General features: G+C 37.3%; 1 protein-coding gene across 1 annotated transcript in view; it reads right to left on the reverse strand.

The window, feature by feature from the left end:
- Positions 1-11,428: 11,428 nt before the first annotated feature.
- Tmc1 (transmembrane channel-like 1) overlaps positions 11,429-24,078 on the reverse strand; it is a 116,537-nt gene continuing 103,887 nt past the window's right edge. Inside the window, exons 15-19 of the mRNA XM_013018431.1 lie at positions 21,911-22,150; positions 17,872-17,997; positions 13,373-13,451; positions 13,220-13,271; positions 11,429-11,451 (exon numbers count right to left, since the gene is read on the reverse strand). Coding sequence (XP_012873885.1) covers positions 11,429-11,451; positions 13,220-13,271; positions 13,373-13,451; positions 17,872-17,997; positions 21,911-22,150 — 520 coding nt within the window. The remainder of the gene's footprint in view (positions 11,452-13,219; positions 13,272-13,372; positions 13,452-17,871; positions 17,998-21,910; positions 22,151-24,078) is intronic.

Raw genomic sequence — 24,078 nt, forward strand, 5'->3', positions numbered from 1 at the left:
AGCACCCGGCTTTATTCACTTATTTTCAAATAATCTTTCTTTTAGTCCATGTAGAGTAATATGAGGTAGAAACTTAAGTAGAAATCTTTCCCTCTCTGACTTGTCATAGACCTGTGCCTTTTATATGCTTGACTTGATTGATGTTCAATATACGTTTTCACTGGAACATTTTAATCATGTCAGAGACAACCCATATAGTCAATTTTAAAGTAGGATATATTAACAAACTTAGACAATTTGAAACAGCAATGCTAAATCACAATCCTAAAACTCAATCTTCTCCAATCCTCTCAACAAAAGTGATATAAACTGACAATGTTTTCCGAATCCCACCATCCACACACAACCAGCAGCTATTTCCGGGGGGGGGGAGGGGTGGCGATAAACCAAGTTCATAATAGTGTAACAATTCAGGAGTAGATTCAAGACAAAAATCTATACTTCAACTGTCTGGGTTGATCCATTTCAATTACAGGTACCAGTTTTAAGTTAAAGACTTTGTGCTCAAAAGAAGAAAGGTTCTTAGCCATTAATCATGCCATAATCTTTGTGTCTCAAATTGTCTTTTGATGGATGACAAAATGACACCCATCTTGGTCAATAAAAGATCAAATAAAGCACATTCAAAGAGAAGTGGCATTGATCAAGGTGTATTGTGCTCCTAAATTGTCGTGCAGAATTGAAGCCCCTTTCTACAACTAATTAAAGATAAGATTCTTTAAGTTTTTGGAAGATTTTATATTGTAACAGTGATATATAGAGGGGTTACAGTTACATAAGTCAGGTGATAACTACATTTCTTTTTGAACAGTGTCACCGCTTCCCTTGTTTTCTCCCAGTTTTTTTCTCTCAACACCCTCCCCCACAAGTTGTAAAGTTCGTTTTCAACATAGTGTCTAGTGAATTTCACTAGTTCACTAGTGAGTTTCACTAGTTTACCCTTTGTCCTGTCATTTCTGTGTTTTCCCTTCCCCTCCCAAAATCAGATAAACTTACACAGAAGACAAAAAGGTACAGAAATTTAAAAAAACAGCAACAAAAAGGAAAAAACAGAAAAAATTCAAAAAATAAAATAAACATGCTCTCATCTCCATTTATTGTTCATTTTCATAAAAGATAAGATTTTTAAAAGATAAACATCCAGCTATTACACTGCCTCTATGTATTATAATTAGTGCTAATCTCCCTTAGTACTACTGTTTCAGATACTCAAATGCTCATGTTACATAGAGAAACCCTGAAATTAAGCACACTGCTACCATTTAAATATAACCCTCCAAATTTATATATCGGACATTTAATCTTAAGTTCAACTGTATTGAGAGGTGACCTTCAAGAGATGGTTTGTGGGGCTGAATTCAGTAGAAGAGAGAGAGAAGAAGGGGGAGATGATTTAAGCTCTTAATAAATTATCATTGTTATCCTAAGAATGAGTTTATTTTCCCAAAAGTGGAGTCCATATAAAGGATGAATAAAACTGCCTCTCTCTTATCCACATGATACCTCCTCTAGTGTATATAACAAGGTCCTGAACAGATGTGATCCCTCCATCTCCAACTTCCCAGCTTTCAAAACCGTAAGCCAAACAAGTTTGTACTCACTGTAAGTGATCCAATCTCTGGACTTCTGTTATTATGGCACAAAATCAGCTGAAACAATTCATAATAATATTAGCATCATGACTGTCATCATCATCATCATCATCATCATCATCATCATCAATGAATCATCACACCATGCTGTTATTTACTTAGCACATACCTAAGTACATGCTTTTTAAAAACCTATAGATGTTATTCTACTTCACCTTCACAGTCTTACAAGGTAAGTACATCATCCTTAATTTTTAAATGAGAATATCGCATGGTGGTTTCCCCACTTTCAAACCAATTTCTTACCCTCATTTGAAACTTCCAAAAAGTGCATTTTATAGCAGCCTTGGGTCATTTGGTTTATTCTTTTCCTAAAATGTAATCGATCAAGTAGTTCTTTCTTCACATGTAGTCAAACATGTGGAACACATGTCTGTAAGTAAACTTCAGTGATTGATGTGTATATGTTGTACTCTTAAAAAATAAAACAAAAATTAATTAATTAATTTTATCAGTCTTGGGGATTGATCCCTGGGCCTGGGTTCTGTCCCTGAGTTCTTCATCTCCTGGCTAGCGTTCTACCACTTGAGCCACAACACCACTTCCAGTTTTCTGGTGGTTAACTGGAGATAAGAGTCTTACTGACATTCCTGCCTGGACTGGCTTTGAACCACGATCCTCAGATCTCAGCCTCCTGAGTAGCAAGAATTATAGGCATAAACCACCGGTGCCTGGTAATTAATTTAATTAAGGTGTATGCATTTATATTTTGTTCTGAATATTACATAATGGTGTAATGTTGTATTATTGTGTAAACACAACTGTGTTTACAAAGGTGACTGCCAAATTTTTCTGTGTTACTGTATAATACAATGGTATAAGTCCTTACTTGAACAAGTAGTGTCTCTTCTCCCAGATCATGGCTTTGACAAGTTTCTTTGTGTGGCATTGGCTTTTGACAAGTTCCAGGCCAAAGTTTCAACAGGCCAAGTAGCTTCTGCTTTCATTCTCTTGAAACTCTGAGGCAGATCCAACTGCCTGACAGAGATAGATTCCATCTTGGATTTCCAGCACAGCTGCTGGCCGACTGCAGCTGCCTACAGGAATCTAAGCAAAGCCAGTAGAACTTTTCAGTCTAGAGAATTTTCTGAACTAATAACACATCAAAATGTTAGGATATTTCTGACATTGTAAGATATAACTCATGTAAAAGCATAGATGCAGACAATAGTAATTTTTTAAGAAATTTCTCAGTTGAATAAAAATTTTCTTAGCATAGTTTAAAGGGCAATATAGATTTTGTAAGGACAATGGTAGACTTTTAAAGGCTTTTTAATAGGGCCTGTAAAGTTTCTCAACCAATGAGTCAGAGAATATAGAACATTAGTCTTTGCCTTCTTCTGGTAAAGGAATGTATTATGAGCTGTTACCTGCTCAGGAGACCTATAATTTTTTTTAATCTTTCGACTTTTATCATCAAGTAACTTTATTGACATTTAACTTTATGTTGCTTTGCTTCCCTTAAAATGGAGCTTCAATCCACAAAATAAAAACTAAAAAAACAACCCTTTCCATCCTTTCCATTTAGGTATCATGTAGGAGACTGACTTCTGTTTGTAGATATCCCTCTGTGGAAACCCAGGGGCCACATCTTCTTCTTCTCTACCCTGATACTGTCAGAGGCATGTCTCTATCCTTAAATGACTTTTCCACAAAGTAAGTCAAAACTCAATTTCAGGTAAAAAAAATCTGTGCATTTATTATAAGGTAATAATATGGCATGAAATGCATTAAGACTCTAAGATCGAGTCTAAGGGATCTACAATGGAAGAACTCCGAAGACCTCAGGAGAAGAAAGCAAGAATACAAGGCAGGTTCAATCCTGAGAATGACCCTGGCAACAGATACCCCAAGGCTGCTAAGTCTTAATGGACCACCAGTTTAAGGCAATTTCTTAAGATAGTTCCTGACTAGGAAATGGAATTCAAGGAATTTAAAAGTGAATGTCCATTGCAACACATTTCTCATTGTTTTCTACATGTCCTTAAATTTACCCCTTTTTATTTCTCTCAAGCATATTCTTTATCAAAGTATTCTAATAGATTGACATCAATCTCCCAAGTACAACTAGAGAATTCTATTTTAAAAATTGAATTCTTTATCAGTGGTATCCATAAACATTGCTAATCTATATTTCTATGCAGGAAGGTCATTTCTCCTATTTTTTTTTGTTTTCTCTACAAGCAATAATGTGAATCGCATTTTATGAAAGGTTGATAAATATACATGTTAGTTAAGTAGAATTTACAGACACCTTCGAGTTTACAACTTGTGCCTAAAATACTAGTACATGTAACTGGTTCTAAAGAATTCCATTTTTATCTCATTGTACTGTGACTTTTTTATTTTCAGTTTTCCACCTGATATTTTCTTTCTTAGAATGAAAATTCAAATGCCATCATTTTTTTGAGTTGTTTGATCTTCATTGACCAAATATTGTTTTTGTGAAATTACAATATTAAGATGCATTCAGCATTGCAAAAGTTCACAATGCTCATTTGTTGACTGTATCGAATTCTACTACAAATATACTAAAATCAGTGACTTCTTTTGCCCCTGCCCCCATCTTTTCCCATGAGCGTTCATTCATTCCTGTTTTTCCTGTGATAAATAAACCAAGGCTTAGAGAAAATGATTTTAGCAGTAGCAGAAAAGAGGTGTAAAGGGATATTCTATCTCATCTTGCTTGTTACTGTAAAGCCTTTGCTATACAAACAAAAATGATATAACCAAAAAGTGTGTCATAATGATCAATAGGATTAATGCCTAACTTGAATATTCTAATAAGCGCCTGTTAATTGGAGAAGTCCAAATGATGGGGAAGGTAGATGTGAACAGAAAAACAGATAGGAAGCAAGATCTTCTCGTTGTAGGAAAGCTGTCTCTATGTACATAACTGATGTTTAAATAGCACAGTCTAAGAGAATATACCATTTAATCAGAAATAGGTTAAAGCTTAATAGAGTAAAGCAATTATTTGCAATGTGGGGGCTTCCTTTACATTCAGATAAGCAATCAAAACCAAGCTCATGGAGCTACTTACCTCTCTCGCACATGCTAAAGGAAGAGTTCAGCATCACACCATTCATCTCTGGTGGCTGCTCTTTCTCCCCAATGTCCCCACAACTGCATTTATATTAAAAACTTCTAACTTTAAAGAGAAAATGAAAAAATATGGAAATATTATTGCATAACATTCCCCTAGGAAGTCAGAAATTGATCTAAAAATGGGAATTACTGACCATATGCAGTGGTCCATCACTGCAATTCTCACTCTTTTGGAAGTGGAGATTAGGAGGATAATAGTTTTTTGCCTGGGATGCCAGGCAAAAAAGTTAGCCAACAAATAAGCCAAGTATGGTGGGTCTAAGCTATAACCCCAGTTGTGCAGCAAGCATAACCTAGTAGGAGAGTATTCCAATACCAGCTCAGCAAAACCACCAGACCGTTTGTGGAAAATAACCTAAAATAAATAAATAAGTAAACCTAGAGATGTGGCTTAAATGGCAGAGCATTTACCTAACAAGTGCCAGGCCCTTATTGAAAACAATAATGCTCTCCATAGGGAAAAAACCTCACAATTTTTACAAAAAGGAAATGAGCTCATAAGAAATCATATGTATTTTATAAATTTGAACTTTAAAACAAGTGTGATGCATCATAGGTGCAAAATAGAAAATTTTTTTGCCACATGACAAGGATCAAAATAATGGCCTATTTTATTTTCAAAATGGGAGTCATGGCATTAATAGAACAGCACCAGGCACAGCAGATACACAGAAAAAAAAATGTCTGTATATGCCCAACAATACCTGTTGGCCAGGAAAGCCAAAACTAGCCTAAAGTAGCATATTAGCAACACAGAAGAGTAAAGTACTAAAGCTGATGTCAAGATCTGGAAGCCATGGTTTCAGCTGAGACTGGAAATGAGAGTTGTCATCTGAAGACAGAACAAATAGAAGTACCTGTAATCCAGGTGCAGCCAACAAAGCACTATCCAGAGAGCAGAAAAGACCAGGAAATAAAACAAGTAAACACAACAAACCACATCTCTGTACAAGCCAAAGTATATGAGCTGAAGAGTGAAGGTCCAATTGTAATGGCGAAAGGAAACTGGGAACCTGTGGAAAAGACATGATCCTAAACTGGAAATGGTGGTTTTAGCTTCTCAGCCTGCAGACATGAGTTTCTTTTTTTACCTATTGTTTATTTTAAATTTAAGCCTTGAATTGCTGACCTATGGTATCTCCATTAGCTCTGTTCTTCTGGAACCTTTACCTCAACAGTAATAGGTTAAAAATAAGTAAAACATCACACGAAATATTAGAATTTATGCTGCATTTGTGGCTTGTTTTCTGATCTGGCATTTAGAAAGACACAAAAGCAAGTCACACAGAAATCTCAGCAGGAGATATCTTAAGTTGGTACCAGATAGTAATTGAAGAATTTCCTTTAATTACTTACGCTGGGTCTCATTGTAAGACTCTTTAAAAGAGAACAGTTTTAGCTCCACCTTGTGGTAACCTATGTGGAAAGCCAGGCTCAGATCCTGCTCCTCTGTGGGGTGGGGGAGTAGTAAGGTATAAAGACATTATTTCATTTCTTTTCGTAGGAAAAGAAATTTCCCTGACCAATAGTCTCAGACTGTGCAGAAATGGGCTTTTTGTGGGAAGCACTTCTAATATCAGAAATATCAGCATAACCACTGCTGATCTTTATACATCATCTTGCCAGTAGACCTTATGAGTATGGCTTTATACTAGTGCTAATGTTCAACTGTAGTAATATATATTACAACAATCCAGGTTTCTGCATTCTTTTTCAAACTCAGAAGATCTGGGAGCATTAGGTCCACAATAATTAGCAGAACTAAATATAATGGTTGGTATCTATTGCAGATCCATTCCAAGTTAGAAATAGCAAAAGCTGTGTAAAATAAAACATTTTGTACACACACTAACAGTGTATAATGTGTTCCTTTACATCCTTGGCACCGCTAGTTCCTGCATCAATTTAAAATGATGTTTATTTCTGTGCAAAAAGCATAGTGTGGGAAAAAAAGAGGGATGACACTGTTCAAAAAGAAATGCACTCAATACCTGACTCATATAACTATAAATCCTCTGTATATCTGTATACAAACCATAGCCCTGTATATAAACCATAACCCCTCTGTATATAAACATAGCCCTTTACAATAAAAATTAAAATTAAGCCAGGTGTTCCCTGGCTCATACCTATAATCCTAGCTTCTCAGGAAATTGAGATCTGAGGATCGAGGTTCAAAGCCAGCCCAGGCAGGAAAGTCCTTGAGACTCTTATCTCCAATAAACCACCAGAAAACCAGAAGTGGAGCTGTGTCTCAAGTGGTAGAGCACTAGCCTTGAGCTGAAGAGCTGAGAGACAGTGCCCAAGCCCAGAGTTCAAGCCCCATGACCAACAAAATGTTTTCACTATATTTGATGTAGGTGCCCTGCATCTTGTATATACAACTTCTCTAATTCGGGGAGGGGAAGGGAATAAACAAAATGCTTAAATAAGGATACAGGCTGGCCCATTGTAACAATGCACTGTGTTGAAAACAAACTTTACAAGTTCAAGGAGGCAAGGGGGTGTAGTTGTGGAGGTGGGAGGGAAGGAATGGTCGGGGAAAACAAAAAACAATAATGTTCGATAGGAAATGTACTCATTACCTTGCTCATGTAACTGTAACCCCTCTGTACAGCATTTTTACAATTAAAAAAGTACAATAAATAAATAAATTAAATTAAATTAAAAGACAAAAACAAAAAGCAGTGTTAAGTATCACGACTACCTAGGTTGTGATCATTCAGTCTTTGATAATGTCGTTCCCACACCGCTTGGGGCTTTACAAACACTACAGAAGTAGACTCTGGTCAACCATGTGGCCTCAGTGTATCTCAATCTCGGTGTATTCCTGTCAGACAAGCTTGCCTATCACCTGGTAGAGCAGCTCTTCCTGAAACTATCATCTTGACTTTATTTTACTTTCTCATGATGTCCTTATCAGTAGTAGATTCTGGGATTTTTCCTCGTGCATTTATTTATTTCATTTTATATCATGGTTATATAAAGAAAAATAGGCTCCAGAACCTAATACCATGTCTGACACTGCAAAATCTTCTCAGTCTAGAGGTAGTGCAACCCGACTTGTTGAAAGAATGGTTGCCTTATAAAATCCATTCATGTTGTCTTCAGTTCAATTAGAAAGGAAAATGGGAGTCATGGATGGGCCCCTGCTATTGCTAAGGAAGAAGGCAAAGCCAGACCGCTCAGAATCGAGCAGGTATTCCTTGACTTTGCACGGCTGTAGGCACACTGTTGGAACTTACTTACCAGTCAGCTTGATCTTGAATGTGAGGCTAAGACTCTTCCAAAAAGGTCTTCCTGGATACCACCAGGAACACGGTACCACTTGATTTCCCCACATACACACACAGGTTTCTGAAATTTATTTTTCATAGTGTTCCTGATCCAATTTTAAATTCTAAAATGTGTGTAAGAATCAGATAATTCAAAAAATAGGAACAAAAGCTAGGGTTTTTGTTCCTTAGAAGCAGATGCCTATATGAATCATTTATAGTTTATTTTCAACCTGCCAAGACATTAACAATAGTAAAAACATGATTGATAACCACATGAACAACATATTTAAGAAAAATGAAACTGGAAATGCATGTCACAATATCTTGTTTTGTCTTTTTTAGGTGTATAGGGCTTGGAAATTAATATTTAATCTTTAAATAAATTAGCCTACATGAATAACTACAGAATATACTAACCAAGCTATAATAATATTAAGGAACATTTTGTGTTCATTAAAAATGTCCCCAAAGTCATTTATATTAGATTATAATATACTAAATGAAAAAAATCTATAAAACTAGATGCACCATGGGATTGAATCTATTTATGAAATCTGTGTATAAATGATTGTGAGTCTGAAAAAAAGATATCAAAGTATTATCAGAAGTCACTCTGAATGTTTTTCCTATCCATTTCTTCTATTAAAATTGATGTTTGTTAGCATTAATTAGCCACTACAATGTATTTTTAAATAATCAAAAGGATTTATATGAGAATTTTATGGTATGAATGAAGAAAATGTTTGTCATATAATATCTAATATCCAAGATGAGGTGAAATGGATAGATTTGTTTCCTTTACTCATAAACATTGAGTCATCAAATCTAATCATGGAAAAGCAGCAGGGCCATCCAAAGAAAAGTAGTCAAAGCAACCCTTTCTAAGAGACTTTTGTTGGTCATGAGGCTTGAACTCTGGCCCTGAGTGCTGTTCCTGAGCTCTTCAGCTCAAGGCTAGCACTCTACCACTTGAGCCACAGCACCACTTCCAGTTTTCTGAGTCGTTTATTGGAGATAAGAGTTTCACAGCTTTTCTTGCCCAGGCTGGCTTTGAACCATGATCCTCACACCTCAGCCTCCCGAGTAGCTAGAATTGCAGGTATGAGCCACCAGCACCCAGCTTGTGAGACTTCTTAATTCCTCTCACAAAGATTAAAATCCTTGGTCTAGATTCATTTCTTTGCCTTCCAATTTTTCCTCACAAATTTAATTGATATGCATGTGAAAAACAATATAGAAATAAATCATAGCAATCCAATCTTCCTAGTAGAAGCCTATTCAAAATAGCTTTGGATGCAACAATCACTGTTTAAGACCTTTGTCTCTGTAGTAATACAGAAATGTTTGAAAAAAATGTTTGCAGCATCTCTCTGGAGACTGAAAAGTTCAACATTTCTAAAAAAGATTAAGCATAAATCAAGGAAATATTTAGCTGCTATCAAATTCCAAATTGTGCATTTACTTATAGAGACATTGATAGCTGGTATATACTGTCTGAACATTTATAACATTAACATTTGTTCTAAAAGTTCACCATGCTGGGCTCATGCCTGTAATCCTAGCTTCTCAGGAGGCTGTGATCTGGTTTGAAACCAGCCTGGGCAGGAAAGTCTGTGAGACTCTTATCTCCAATTAACAACCAGAGAGCCAAAAGTGTAGGAGATGAACACTTTTAGAAATACATGTCTTATCTCATCATCCTTATGAAATAGATCAAAAATACCTCCTGTATTTGACAACATAATAAATAAATTATCTGAACTTATTACCACACAATGCAAGGATGGTCCAAGTATAAATTAATATTTGCTTTATTTAGTCATGTGCCTTATAACCTACAAACAATAAATCAAGCCCATTGATCGTTAATCAATTCCTTACATCATAGCAACATTTCTTATGCAAATCACAGAAGTTCTGTTTCACAATACAACTGCCTTAAGTTAAATTGATTCAATTGAATCCACAAGCATTTCTCCAGTGCCTATCAGTGCACAGCACTATTCTAGGCATATAAAAGAGCACAAAGATAGGATCCCTGCTCATAAAGAGCTTACAAACTGGATAGCAAACATGACTCGAACATACAAGAAACAATAAAGGCCCATGTCAAATCATATGGAAATTAATCAAAATAAGAAACTGGAGGCCAAAGAATCCAAAGAAGCTTATGGAGGGCATGATACAGTTGGAAACGGAAGAAAATCTGAACAAGGTAAGTAAAGAAAGGAAGTCTTCATTGACAAAGGAACCAGTGACCATTCTTTTTCTCAGTAGAAGAATGAGGAGAAGAAGAAATTCAAATGATAACCAGAACCAGAAAGTCAACTGCAGGGAATGGCAGGCAAATTGGCTAAGCTCTGGAGAGGGATACTGTAAATATAGGAGATGCAGCGGAGGCCACAGCAGAGGAATAGGAGGGCATGGAGCACTACTCACCAAAGTCAACTCCAATGGTACAAAATTAATCATGCTTAAACACATCGATACACTAAACAAATCCATCCATTAAACCTCCCTTAACAAAGAAGGCAAGAACAATGATAGATTACTGGAACTGAAAACCACAGAATATGCTAACTGGAGGCCAACTGAGCAGACCACGAGGTGACAGCAGTCACGTCTAGTGCCTTATTAATTTTTATTTCTTTATTCTTTTTAAACTTATGAACTGGTTGGATCATTTAAGATCATGTGTCTCCTCAAAGTAAGATCATTTAAGATCATGTGTCTCCTCAAAGTAAGATCATTTAAGATCATGTGTCTCCTCAAAGTAAGAGATGTTTTTGGACCCTGGGTTGATCAAAAAATCCTAACTAAAACAGGATTTTCTTATCTAAAATGTCTATTGCTTTCCATACTCAATTCAACAACCTGTCAAAAGGTTGTGAGTATTTGCGGGGAATCACATTGGGGAGACAGTTTAAATAAAAGGAAAAGGAATTGGTTCCAAAAGCAAGTTTATACATGATGGCAATTATTACTTAAGTTAGAGGAGAGCAGAAGGTCACATATTTGTTCTCATAATTCAAGAAAACAATGGCAGAACCAATATGTAAGTTGAAAGTTCAATTACCAAATATACCCGGTAACCTACACTTATTGGATCACACTTACTATTAAACTCAGTTTGCTTGGATAAAAGGTTCAGAAACATCCAGGGGAGAAGATGGTTGCTTCTCTGACAAATCCTTAAATGGGAAGAAGATGAGGATCCTAGCTGGAGAAAGATGGGTGATTCCGTGTTGGACCCTGTGTGCTTGATAAGCCCTGAGCATCAGAATGGAGCAGCTGTAACCCTCCAACATTTGTTCTTTAGGTCTTTATACCGTGCATTCACTTAAGCAGGAAGGTAAGGAAGACTTCTGCACCCTCCAGTATCTGTGAAGATTACTGCCCACCAGCAGCTGCAGCTGTTTAAAAAGAGGGTGGGGGAGGAGAAAAGGATGAGAATTGAAGAAGAGTCAAACAAAACTTTAGCCTTTAATGTGCTAGTGGTATCCTGTATTATCCCAGAGGTGCTCCATTCTGCAACAATAGTTATCATTTTGTACTAAGAAGAATATTTCTATATTTCTTGTTTTACTAAGTCTTCTCAAATTCTAAAGAAACAAGAATGAAGGCTGTACCTATTGGTTACCATAATTACCATATAGATAATGGATCTAGAAATCTATTCTTTCCAGATTTTTAAGTTAAGATTCCCTCATTGTTCACATAATATGGTAGACATTCACAGAGTGACAGCACCTCATGGCAAAACATCAGATTTATAAATAGCATCCTACAGCATGATGCTATCATTTTTTAACAATAAAGAGTATGATGAGTCTTGAGCAGAATTTGAGTTTGAGAAGTCAGAATTTTCCACTCACTACCCCAGGCACTAATTTGATAAGGCAATATTCTAAAACAGTATTGTGAGATGCATGCTTCTAATCTCTTATCCCCGAAGGAGCTAGATACTGCTAATCAGGACATATGGAACTGTGCTGGTCTTTATCAATTCACAGAGAAATAAGCTCAGAACTGAGCATATTCTAAGCATAAAATTAGAAGTGGACTGAATTCATACATACTACTACTCCCTCTTTGTTATTGTTTGCTAATTATTTTTGTTTTCTTTTTGTTTTTGTTTGGGGTTTATTGTTATTTTGTTGTTTTGGTTTGGTGTGTTTGTTTCATCTAGACTCAGCATTTTGTGCACACTGGACTTGCTTGTTCAGCTGGTGCTCTACCCCGTGAGCCACATCTCTCTATTCCTTCTTCTTGTTCATTTCTGTAAGAAGTTCATCTTTTTAAAATTAAACCCATTTGATTTTTTCAAATTACTTACGTGGGAGAAAGTTCTACTAATATAAAAAGGTATAAGGTTAGGAATGGAGGCTAAGTTGTAAAAGACTAATTTGCTTAATTGTCTCTGTCACATAGGGCTCAAGGCATATGATTAGCTTTTGCAAATAGGAATCTACTAATTTGAATATAGACAATCCCTCCTGATCTCTGCAGGAGACTTGTCCAAGACTCTTTCCCCCACTCAAAGATAGACAAAGCTAAGCTGTACCACTGTAACATTTAGGCAATAATGATGGCACAATGACCCAAACATTTCAAAAGGCAGTTCATCAGATCTTCAGATGCAAATACTGCAGCTGCAGGGCTAACTATATTTAAAAATGACAGAGGTTGAATAAAGAAAGGCTAGCAGGTTAGAAATGCTTTTTACCACCAATTAGGATGAAGCAGGGGAGGATCCTTCAGAGAATGTCCCAAAATTTCTTTCCATGTATAAAAATAGTCCAAATGAGCACTAATCACATTTGCTATTTGTATAAATTAGAGGAAGTTTTTTTTTTTACCATTTTTGGTCAGTTTTTAAGGTCCATTTTTCTTAAGCACTATTAAATTTGCATTATTCAATATTCCCTTCCCTGTTCTCTTCTTTCCTTCCCCTCTCCTTCTCTCTCTTTCCCATCCTTTCTCTCCTACCATGGAAAGGAAAGCAACTCCATGAATGTGATGCTTTGTGATGGATTCAGACATAGACAGTGAGGATTGTGAAATGACTGATGAGAAACAATAAGGCCCCTTGCTGTCAAATGCCTGATGTGAAGAATAAAGCAAAAGGAAGCATCACTTGTTAGTAGGAAAATCAGCACTGACAATGCCATCAGCTCCAACCTGCTCGCGCGGCTGCCATCTTCTTGTTTCGCATCTTGTTCTCCAAAGCTTGCTACATGGTAAGAAAGAACACAACCAAATCAGCTTTCCCGGTCTTTTCAACTGTGTAACCGCAACAAAGACAGTGATTTTAACCCAACCACCGTATCCTACCAGTTTCATTTTCTTCTTCAGGTCCAGATTTGCTGCCTTTTGGCCCTTGGCAGTTGCATTGAGATAATAGATGGCCAAGCTACATGAAAAACAAAATAAAAATGAGGGTGGTGTCTACAATTTCCACTTACATCATAGTCCTTATCATGGGAGTGGACACTAAGGTATTTCCTACTCCAAATCTAATTTTGTAGATAAAAAAACGAGGTCTAAGGAGATATAGAGGCACATGCACAATTACAGAGGGTAGGATGAAGGTTTAGAGTTGGTCCAAAGACTCCTAAATCCACGCTTCTGTCTACTATTCCACCCTGACCCTTATTATCAGCTTTCTCTGGGAAGTCTATTTACATCAGGGTAAATTATAATGAGAAGCAATGTTTTAAATTGATGACAGTGATATCCAAGGAAACAGAAAGTCTACTGAAGCTTGGAAAAATATGTTGAATCAAAATGGGGACGACTTTCTGCCTGAAATTCCCTCCTTTAGTCTTGACAACTAAAACTGCAATCTTCATAAGCGGAGCCTTGTTTTTTTTTTCTATAGACTGCATTGTTTTCATATCTCCTCCCCCTTTCCCTCCCCCAAAGATGTTTTATAAAGGTATATTTTTGGATTTGTCAATGACATTTACATTTTTGGAAAGAGTAAATGCCAGCCCAGCAATTCTGCAAAAAGTAAATATGTTCCTTTTCTCTTGAGGCAACATGAACAAAATGCAGTTAACATTTGAAGAAGGTAACTGACTTTGTTCTTTGTTGCAAGTAACTGTATCTTGAACACATTTCTGCTACTTACTAACATGCTGGATAATATCCTTTATGAGCCATCTGGTGCAAGTTGCAAATTTACTAATATGGTCTAACTGGGTTTGTGTATCTCTTATATGACTAACTGAAATTCCATACATGAAAGCATCAGGGGTAATGTCTAGCATGAATAAGTGCTCAATAAATGTGCATATGTGTGTGTGTGTGAAAGAGAGATAGAATAGAGAGGGAAGGAGGGAGAGAGGGAAGGAGGGAGGGAGAGAAAGTGAGAGACAGAAAGAAAGAGAGAAAGATTTATAAAGAAAAGTCCCTGGATATTTAGAGTGATGGTCTCTTTTATTTCTGAATTTTCTATCTATCCTTAACCTTTTTCTGTTTTATAATGCATCTTAAATGAATATTCCTCAAAAACCACTTTCCTTCTCCAAAGAACAACACTGACTACAGAAACCTGACCTGAATTCCACTCAGATACCTGAAAAATGTCCAAGCAGGATCAATATAGTCCACTGGTAAAACTTACCCTGTTAGCCTATAATCCTAGCTACTCAGGAAGCTGAGATCTGAGGATCACGGTTCAAAGCCAGCCCAGTCAGGAAAGTCTGTGAGACACTTATCTCCAATAAAACCACTCAGAAAACCAGAAGTGGTGCTGTAGCTCAAGCAGTAGAGCTCATGCCTTGAGCTGAAGAGCTGAGAACAACACTCCACCTGTTTGTAACCTTTTCTAATTAAAGGTCGTAGAAATTCTAGCCAACTCTAGGAGACCCAGGAGACCTCCAGATTTGAATAGAATCAAATCAGTAATAAACTGAATTTTTGCTTTTAAATTAGAAGCTCAAGGCTAAAGTCAACCTTTGTAGACAGCGATTTAACTAGGGATGCTGTCCTCTTTCTTCTGGCTGTCTCTATCAAGGATTGGAAAACTATGGCCTTGATGCCAAATCTAGATCTCAGACTATTAACTTTTTGTGTTCTCTTTCCTTTTTTTCTTTTTCCACTTCTCTCTCTCTCTCTCTCTTTCTCTCTCTTCACTCTGGGCCTGGGCACTGTCCCTCAGCTCTTCAGCTCAAGGCTAGCACTCTACCACTTGAGTCATAGCACCTACAGCTTTTTCTGCTTATGTGGTGCTGAGGAATTGAACCCAGGGTCTCATGCATACAAGGCAAGCGCTCTACCACTGAGCCACCTTCCCAGCCCCTCTTTCTCCCTCTTGTTTGTTACAGTGCTAAAGGCTGAGTCACCCAGGGACTTACCCAGACTGTTTTCTATGTCTCATGTCCTAAGAATATTTTTTACTTATTTAAATATTTACCTAAGTTTTCATATATAATATCCTCATTTTCACCTGTTGGTCTAAAATACATACTATTTTGACCCTTTAAGAAATTTATGCCGGGGGGGGGGGGGGGGGCGGGAGGAGGGTGGGAAGGGATGGGAAGGGGAAACAAAGGAGGAGGCTACAATGCTTGATAAGAAATGTACTCATTATCTTGCCCATGTAATTGTAACCCCTCTTTACAGTATTTTCACAATAAAAAAAAAAGAAATGCATGCCGTGGGTCTAAAGTATGCCTAGTAACTGCTCTAAACACTGACTGGAGGTGCAAATGAGTAGAAGAATAAGAAACAAGAGTGAAAAGAGCCATGTCTCATTTCCACCTATTAGCTGCTTCATTTGGGGCAAATTTTCCATGGGCTATTTATAATTTGATTAATAAAGCCAACCTCTTCAGGTTTTTGCGGAAATTTACACCAGCCATAGAGAGTGACCTTTGAACAATGTTGCTCCTTGGTTTAAGAAAAAAATTGCTTTCAGCAAATTAATCATATTATAACAAATTTGATTTTTGTATTGCATGTTTAAACTCAATTTCATTTATACTACTGAAAGGCTTGGACGGCCAAATGTCAAAGGACAGCTATTAATATGCTCTTATAAGCTATTGTGTGGTGAAATGGGGAGCAAGATTTTCCCTTCAAGGAACATCTGGTAAGCATGCCATATTCAGCACATCATTCTGCAACACATCTGCACCAGAGACTTACTACTAGATTCTTAATAATATCTTGTCATCAAGGTTTGGCAATGAACAATAGTAATCCATTTTACTGTTCAATTAGTCTTATAGTTATTAGCTCTGCATAGAAGGTGTTGTAATGTAAAGAGTGAGCATTGGATTCACCCAGAAAGGGTTTTCTTTTCCCTTTCCTTTCCTTTCCCTTCCTTTCTTTTCCTTTCCTTTCCTTTCTTTTCTCCTTTCCTTTCCTTTTTCTTTTCCTTTCCCTTCCCTTCCCTTCCCTTCCCTTCCTTTTCCTTTCCTTCTCTTTTTGTCAATTGTGAGGCTTGAACTAAGGTTTGGATGCTGTCCATGAGGATCTTTTTCTTCAAGGCTAGCACTCTACCAATTTGAGCCACAGCACCACTTCCATCTTTCTGGTTGCTATTTGGAGATGAGTCTCAGGGACTTTCTAGCCTGGGCTGGCTTTGAACCATGATCCTCAGATCGCAGCCTCTTGAGTAGCTAGGATTACCAGCACCTGGCAAAAGGGTCTGTTTTGATTCCCACGTTACTATAGCATTATTTTCATTGCTTAAGAAAAACAACTTCATTCTTGTATGTCAGTTGCTTGATGTATAAAACTGAAGGAAAAGGCTCCTCTCCTCATGATCTTCAGAGGATGTTGGATCCTCGTTCCTGTACTTCACACCACTGAAAGTTTCCTTCCTCGCCTCTCATTGTGTTGCTTTTCCGTAAACGAGCCCAGCTTTGTGCATCAACTTTGTTCCTGAGATGTCGTGTCCTGGAAGAGGCTTCCTAATTGCCTGCCTTCACGGGAAGCAACGGCAACGTCAGAATTCTCATTTGAGATGGGATAGGGGATGGGAGGGGGGATTGAAAGAAATAGGCTTTTATGTAAGTTTAGCTATTGTGATCAAGAGTGAGAATGAATGAAAGCTGTAGGGAAACAAAGCCTGCGATGTTCCTCTTTGGAAATCACTTCTCACTTTGAATCCCCACACCCTCTAGCGCTCTGATTTCATTATCATGGTCACATAGCTATTGACAGGTCTCTAAGAACAACAGTGGAACTATTTTCAAGAACCTTTAGGCCTTTCGGCCTAAAATATAACCCTTAAGGCCCCTGAGGGGAACATTAACTTAGAGACTCATTATTTCTGTATATTCACAGCCATCTGCTTTATGGACAAGAGGTGGGAGACATGCTGTCAGGGGAAAGCTCAATGTGCCGATTAGATTTAGCTTTTAGCATTTATGGTTCCCTTGCTTTAGTTGTTTACAGAAAATTATTTTGGTTACTTGGGAACAAATCTTATAATCCTGGGAAAGCAAAGACAGATGCAGATGGCTGGGAATTACATCCAATAGCATCAGCACACAGCTCAGGAATTTTAGCTCCCACCACCATGTAATCAGTGCTGAATTTGGTGATCTTATAGTATACCCCTTGCAGGCAGGCAGGCAGGCAGGCAGGCAGGCAGACAGACAGACATACAGACAGACAGACAACAGTCAGTAATATAGGCAGACAGACAGAGACAGAGAGACAGACAGAGACAGTGAAAGAGAGAGAGACTGTGAGGAAGAAAAAGAGCTAGAAAGACACAGTAGGAGAGAGAGAAAAGAAGAGAGAGACAGAGATGAGAAGGTTGAAAGGTAAAAGGAGCCCAGAAGAGTCTTTCTAGGAGAAGAGGAGATACATACACCATCACCAGAATGATAGCGATGACTAGTCCAGGGTTGGAAAGCTGTCTCAAAATTTTTGCCATCCAGCTTGGGAAGTCATTCTCTAGAGTCTCACCAATGACTTCAAACATTCTGTTTTTGCCACTGTGAGGGGAAAAAAACAAGAGTGACAAAGAGAGGATATATGTGTGGGGGGGCGTCTATTTAAAACAAATGGGAAAGTCCTGGCTACAGCAAACAAATTGGAAATATTTCTCAAAAACTGCCTCAGAACCCTTGGGTTGAGAATCTGATAGAAACTACATCTGTTGATATTTCAGCTTAATCCCTTCAACATATAAATAAGATTTGAGAAGTATTTTCCCATCATGCAACATGGTCCAAGTTGCTAAGAAATGAACCGCAGATTAGATATTTCCATATTTCATTGCTAAGGGTTTTAATTGAAATATATTTCACGCAGAGCTTGTAAGGCTGCCCCTCAGCTAGCTATACTTGTTTGAAGTGAACACAGAGTACTCAATTTTTAATTGGTTTTGGAAATGAGCACAAGAAATAGCCTGGTGGAAGAAAAGCCACAAATAAAATCAAATCGGTTTCCATGCAATAGTTTCCATCCTGTTTTCCACCAGACCTCCCTCACCGAGGATGATAGCAGTTTTCTGAATAATTTGCCCTTGACCTCCAGTGCTCCTTCTGCTGGAGGGCCCCAAATGAAAACCAACAAAGACCTATTAAGTTTATTGGAGAATAATTCCTTTAAGCTATCAAAGTCAAAGCAGGATGTTTTAACTTAATATAAAGTAATGTTATAACAGAATAATCATTAGAAGTGACTTTTCTGTGTACATGCATTAACCCTACTATAAAAAGTTGTGATTTTTCAGTAGTGATTTGTTTTTTGTATTTCAAACAATCCTGTGTACTTAGAGTAAAAGTTTAACACTTAATATGGTACTTAGTCTTCCTTTGTTTTTTTAATGTTTAAACATTTTCAGTTGCTAAATGAACATGACCCATAAGCCCCAGAGAATTTCTTTTTTTCTTTTCTACTGGTCAAATTAGTATTTTCTCTCATCAGACAAGAGTGAGTCTAAGTAGTCATGGGTCTTTGGGCTTGCGTTTAGCTTCTTTTTTTTTTTTTCTTCATAAATTATAAATCTGGAGAGAAACAAACAAGTATTGTAGTAACACCATATAACTTTCATTGTCCCTAGTGCATGATCTCAGTTATTTATAAAAGATCTATGTAAAAGGAAAATAGACATATAAATGTCAAAATACAGAGTTGTTATTTCATGTTTATGATATTATGGATAATATGAGTTTAATATTACAACATTTCTACAATTTCCATATTGCCTGGGATATATAATTTTTGCAACATGGTGAAAACACATAAGGATTGAAATGTCACAATATGTGTCAAAACCCAGGAAATTTCCATGCATTGGTAATTAACAACTATGAACCTTGCTACTCAAAGGTTGAGATCTGAGGATTACAGTTCAAAGGCAGCCCAGGCAGGAAAATCCATGAGAATGATATTTCCAATTAACCACTAAAAAGCTGGAAGTGGAGCTTTGGCTCAGCTGGTAGAGTGCCACCTTGGTAAGCCCAGGCCTTGAGTTTAAGCCCTAATATCTGTGTCTGTACATGCGCATGCACACACACACACACACACACACACACACACACACACACACACACCCTAGGGTACCAGAAATTGTTCAGAATTATTGACAAAAAGTGAAGGGGAAGTGATGCTATGGCTCAAGAAGTAGAGCTCTCGCCTTAAGCTGAAGAGCTGAGGGACAGCGCCCAGGCCCAGAGTTCAAGCCCTATAACTGACATAAAAAAAAAAGTGAAAAGGGTATCAAGTGTTGGGAACTATGACAGAACAATTAAAATCATCTTAACCTGGAGATCAAAGAAATAATTTTTAAGTTGTCCAACTATTTGAGGTAAACCCATTTAATAGTCATTGGAATAATTCTTTTGAAAATTTGTTGTGTGCATAAAGGGTCAATACGCATGACATTTGGAAATATCTGCAACTTAATCTACCTCAAATTTATCTTTACCAATCTTCTCCCCAACCCATAAGAGATCAGGCAACCTTTAGCAGACACTTGAGACTAATCAGTCCGTGTAGAGTTTGTAGAGACAAAAAGCAAAAATAACATGCTTCTCATTTCTAGAGAAGAACAGACTTTTCAAACTCTTGTGCAGACAAAGAAACATTGCCTTTTTTCAAGAATGTGAAAGAAAATGACTAAGTAGAATAGACATGCTCCTTCCCAGAGATCCCCCCACAAAAAATTAAATTTCCTAAATCTCAAAATAGAGAGCCATGTACTGAGATTACCTAAATTTGGTGAAAGTCAGATAGTATGCTCACAGTTTGCGACATGGAGAACTTGAAAACATGTAAGAATTAATTAGTATATACCACAGAATTGAGAAATAAAAGGGAAAGTGTAGGTTGAAGGGGGATGAAAATGTTGAATTCATGACCCAGATCAAGGCACACCAACACAACATTCAATACACACCCTAAAACTAAGAAAAGTGAGGGCAGGCGTGGGTTTGGCAAAGGTGAGTGAGAATGTGGAAAGAGGCGACTTTGCTCAAGATGTACTAGATTTGTAAACTGCTTTGGTGAATGCCAACTTCTTTGTACAACTACTTAAAGATAATAAAAATATTCAAAAATAAAACAAATTGTCTAGGTTAGAAAAACAGAAAAGCAACTAAACTTGTGCAGTCCTTGTGCTTGTCTAACCCAGTGAGATGGAAAATCTAAATACACTTGTACAACCACTCACCTCTGTATTTTCATGATGAGCTATCCTTCAACACCTAAGGCTTTTTGCCAGGCTTTTCTGAAAAGGATCGCCTATCAATTAAAAACCTGAACGTATTTTAAAATTGTGACTTTGAATAATAACGCATCTCTTGAACTTTGTACGTAGATTTATCAAAATGTCTCCTTCAAGACTGTAATTTCACCTTTAGTCTCCAGATGTCACTGTCTGCATGATTGATCTCAGTCCATTTGAAAACACACACACACACACACACACACACACACACACACACACACATGATTTCCTGATCCTGACAGAAATCCAGCTATCTTCTGGCTACACATTTTCTTTCTTTTACCAGGAAAGTAGTAACTTACGCTATCATTAGAGCACAAAATGCCTTTAATGTCAAGTATGTGGCCAATGAACCTTTGACTTTTAATTCGACCACTGGGGCCTGACAGGAGGAGGGGTAAACACAATGTGGCCCCAGCATCATGTTTATTATTCACATGGACTTCACAGTCTCATTCCCTTCAAGCTGTGTGAATGCTGGCTGGTAATTCCATATGCATTCTCAGGCAGACTTGTGGTCGATCCACTTTTAAGGTTCTCTGGGAAAAGCAGTCCTACTCTGCAAACCCCAGGGACTCTGCTTTCTGAAAGGTAAACTTTAACATGGATCAAGGAGCCTTCTTGACCCTTCATTGCTGACTTCATTCATATTGGGGAGAAAAACTGAGGAGCATAGTAAGTATTTACTAACATAAAACATTTGGGATCACAAATAGTATGATCCTCTTTATACTTAGTAGTGGTTAATAATGTTTCTCCTTCCTTTGTTTGAACAATCTCTGTTTTAAAGGTGATGCCTGACCCCTGCTGAGATACATTAAAGAATAGCTGGCTACCGGTGGATATGATGATAAGCATCAGAAGCATCACTATCCCTTACTATGGAAACAACTCGGACTCACCAACTGTGTTTCACTCAGGCAGTGCCTAGAACAGCATAAACCATTCCCCCTTTTATTATACACGAGAAAATGGATGGAAACTCCCGAAGACTCTTCCTATGCCTCTCATTGCATAATCTTGACTACTCAGTCTCATTTCTACCAATCAAAAATGTCATTGTTTAAAAAGGAAAAGAAACTAGTCTGCTGTGTGGGATAGGTGGCCATCCCCACTTTCTCCTTCAAATGAGCACAATGGCTCAGAGAACAAAGAAATTAAAGACAAGAGACCTGAAAGGACCACAATCAAAAGATGGCGGGAGAGACACGATCATGTAGAGGACGGGCATGGTGGACAGGAAGAGGATGAGCAGCAACATGCCCAGGTAGAAATTATTTGATCTGGACGCTTTGAAGACCCTGGCTTCAGGAACGTTGCAACACATCACTGCCCAACACTGGAAGTACATGGACGTGTGGAGCCGGAGGATATTGATGCCGGGGAGGCTAGGAGCGAAGAAGGAACCCATCCTAGAAAGAAAACAGAGATTTGTTTAGTGTTCAGTCTCACCGCATACCAAAGACAGAAAGCATCTGTTCATTTCATGCTGCCTTGTTACAAAGGGAGAAGCTGTATTTCCGAATTGAACCACACGAACTTACTGATAAGTAAATCTAACCAGTCAATTTCCATCTTCTACACATATTTCCCACTTTATGATAGGTAATATAAGCACCATTCTTTAATAGAAATTATGCTCTGAACTGATTCCACGTTTCATTAGCAAACATAAGAATATAAAAGTAAACAGTATGTTACAATTGTTTGCTTTCCTTCATGCCTTTCCTAAAATGAACCTAATTTCCCCTAATACTCATGTCATTAACATATCTAAAAAATGACCCTGAACGTCATTCATTTTATTCAAATAAACTGCACATTTAGATCAATCGTTTTTGTCATGGGTAAATAATTTTGGCTTGTTGAATAAGAAAACATTTAAATGCATTTTTGTTTTTCTGATACCAGTCTTTTTCTCATTAAACCAACTATAGCATTTTAGAGTTGAGTGGAAAGATACATTTGTATGGATATATGTATTATAAATAAATGATATTTTCTTGATAATTCATAGTTAGCTTTGTGTGTTTTCAAGATCAGATTCTATGCATCCACTTGCATGTAGATTATCTTCCTACTTTCTTATATGACTTGTCCTGGAAATCCACTGCTTTGTGCATCTAATTTTTTAAAAGTGTTTTTGCCAGTTCCTCACTAGGTTTGCCTATGGCTGGTGCTTGACTACTTAAACCTCTTACCTGCTAATTTTTAAGTGAGGTCTTCATTCTGTTGTTAAAAAATTCTCTTATTATCGTTCAGTAGTTGTACAATTCAACATGTCAGTTTATGCATACAATTTACTAGTTATTGCGGATTTATCGGCCTACTCATCATCCCTCCAAAATCTCAGCCTTCTGAGTTGCTAGGATTATAGGTGTAAGCACCAGTGCCAAGGTTGTATATCTGCTTTTAAAAACTATTATTAAATGCCATTTTTAAACAGAAATTACTTAAGCAAGGTCACTTTTACTTGCTAAGTTAGTTGATTATATCAATAAAATAAATTTCCATTTTCTTAGATTGGAAAAATCTATTAATTCCATAATGCAATATGATTGCAATTGATTAGTGCAAAACCGAAAACAAGATACATGTGTATTATTTTATAAGTAGACTAAGCCCTCACTTTTCAACTGTCCTATCTGTAAGAAAGCCTTCAGCATTTTTGGTTAGGTTTAACATTTTATACATACTGAACAAGTCAGTATTCAGTTTAAATTTGGTATATACAGAAGTAGTTTTTATTTGGATGTGGAAATTAGCTCCTGCTATTAATGAGTCAGGCCAACCCAAAGTTAACTCATTTCTTTAAAAACTTGGGAGGATGCTGGCAGACATGACACTGATCATGATGCATTATACTCACAAATTGTTATGTTGAATTGAAGCCACTTCGTCCAACTAAAGATAATTTGTGTGCATGTGGGGGGAGGGGTGTAGTGCACACACGCAATTGTGTATATGTGCATGCCTGTGCTGGGGATTGAACTCAGGGGGCTCTATTTTTGTTTGTTTGCTTTTCTTCTCAAAGCTAGTGCTCTAACACTTGAGCCAAAGCCTCCCTTCTGGCTCTTTGGTAGTTAATTGGAGATACGATCCTCAAGTACATTCCTGCCTAGACTGGTCTCAAACCATGATCCTCAGACCTCAGCCTCCTGAGTAGCTAGCAATTAATTGCTGAGTATCTCAGCAATTAAAAAAATAATAAAATCTCGCCGCAATTTGGACTATTTTGTCAGTAAGAGTTAGAGAACAGATCTTTAATGATATTTAATATACTGAATTGACCAAAATGTTATTAAAAGTTATTTTTAACAGAAAGGTAGAGTTTCAAACA

This window comes from Dipodomys ordii, unplaced genomic scaffold, assembly GCF_000151885.1.
Source record: "Dipodomys ordii isolate 6190 unplaced genomic scaffold, Dord_2.0 Scaffold40, whole genome shotgun sequence".
NCBI classification, from domain to species: Eukaryota; Metazoa; Chordata; class Mammalia; order Rodentia; family Heteromyidae; genus Dipodomys; species Dipodomys ordii.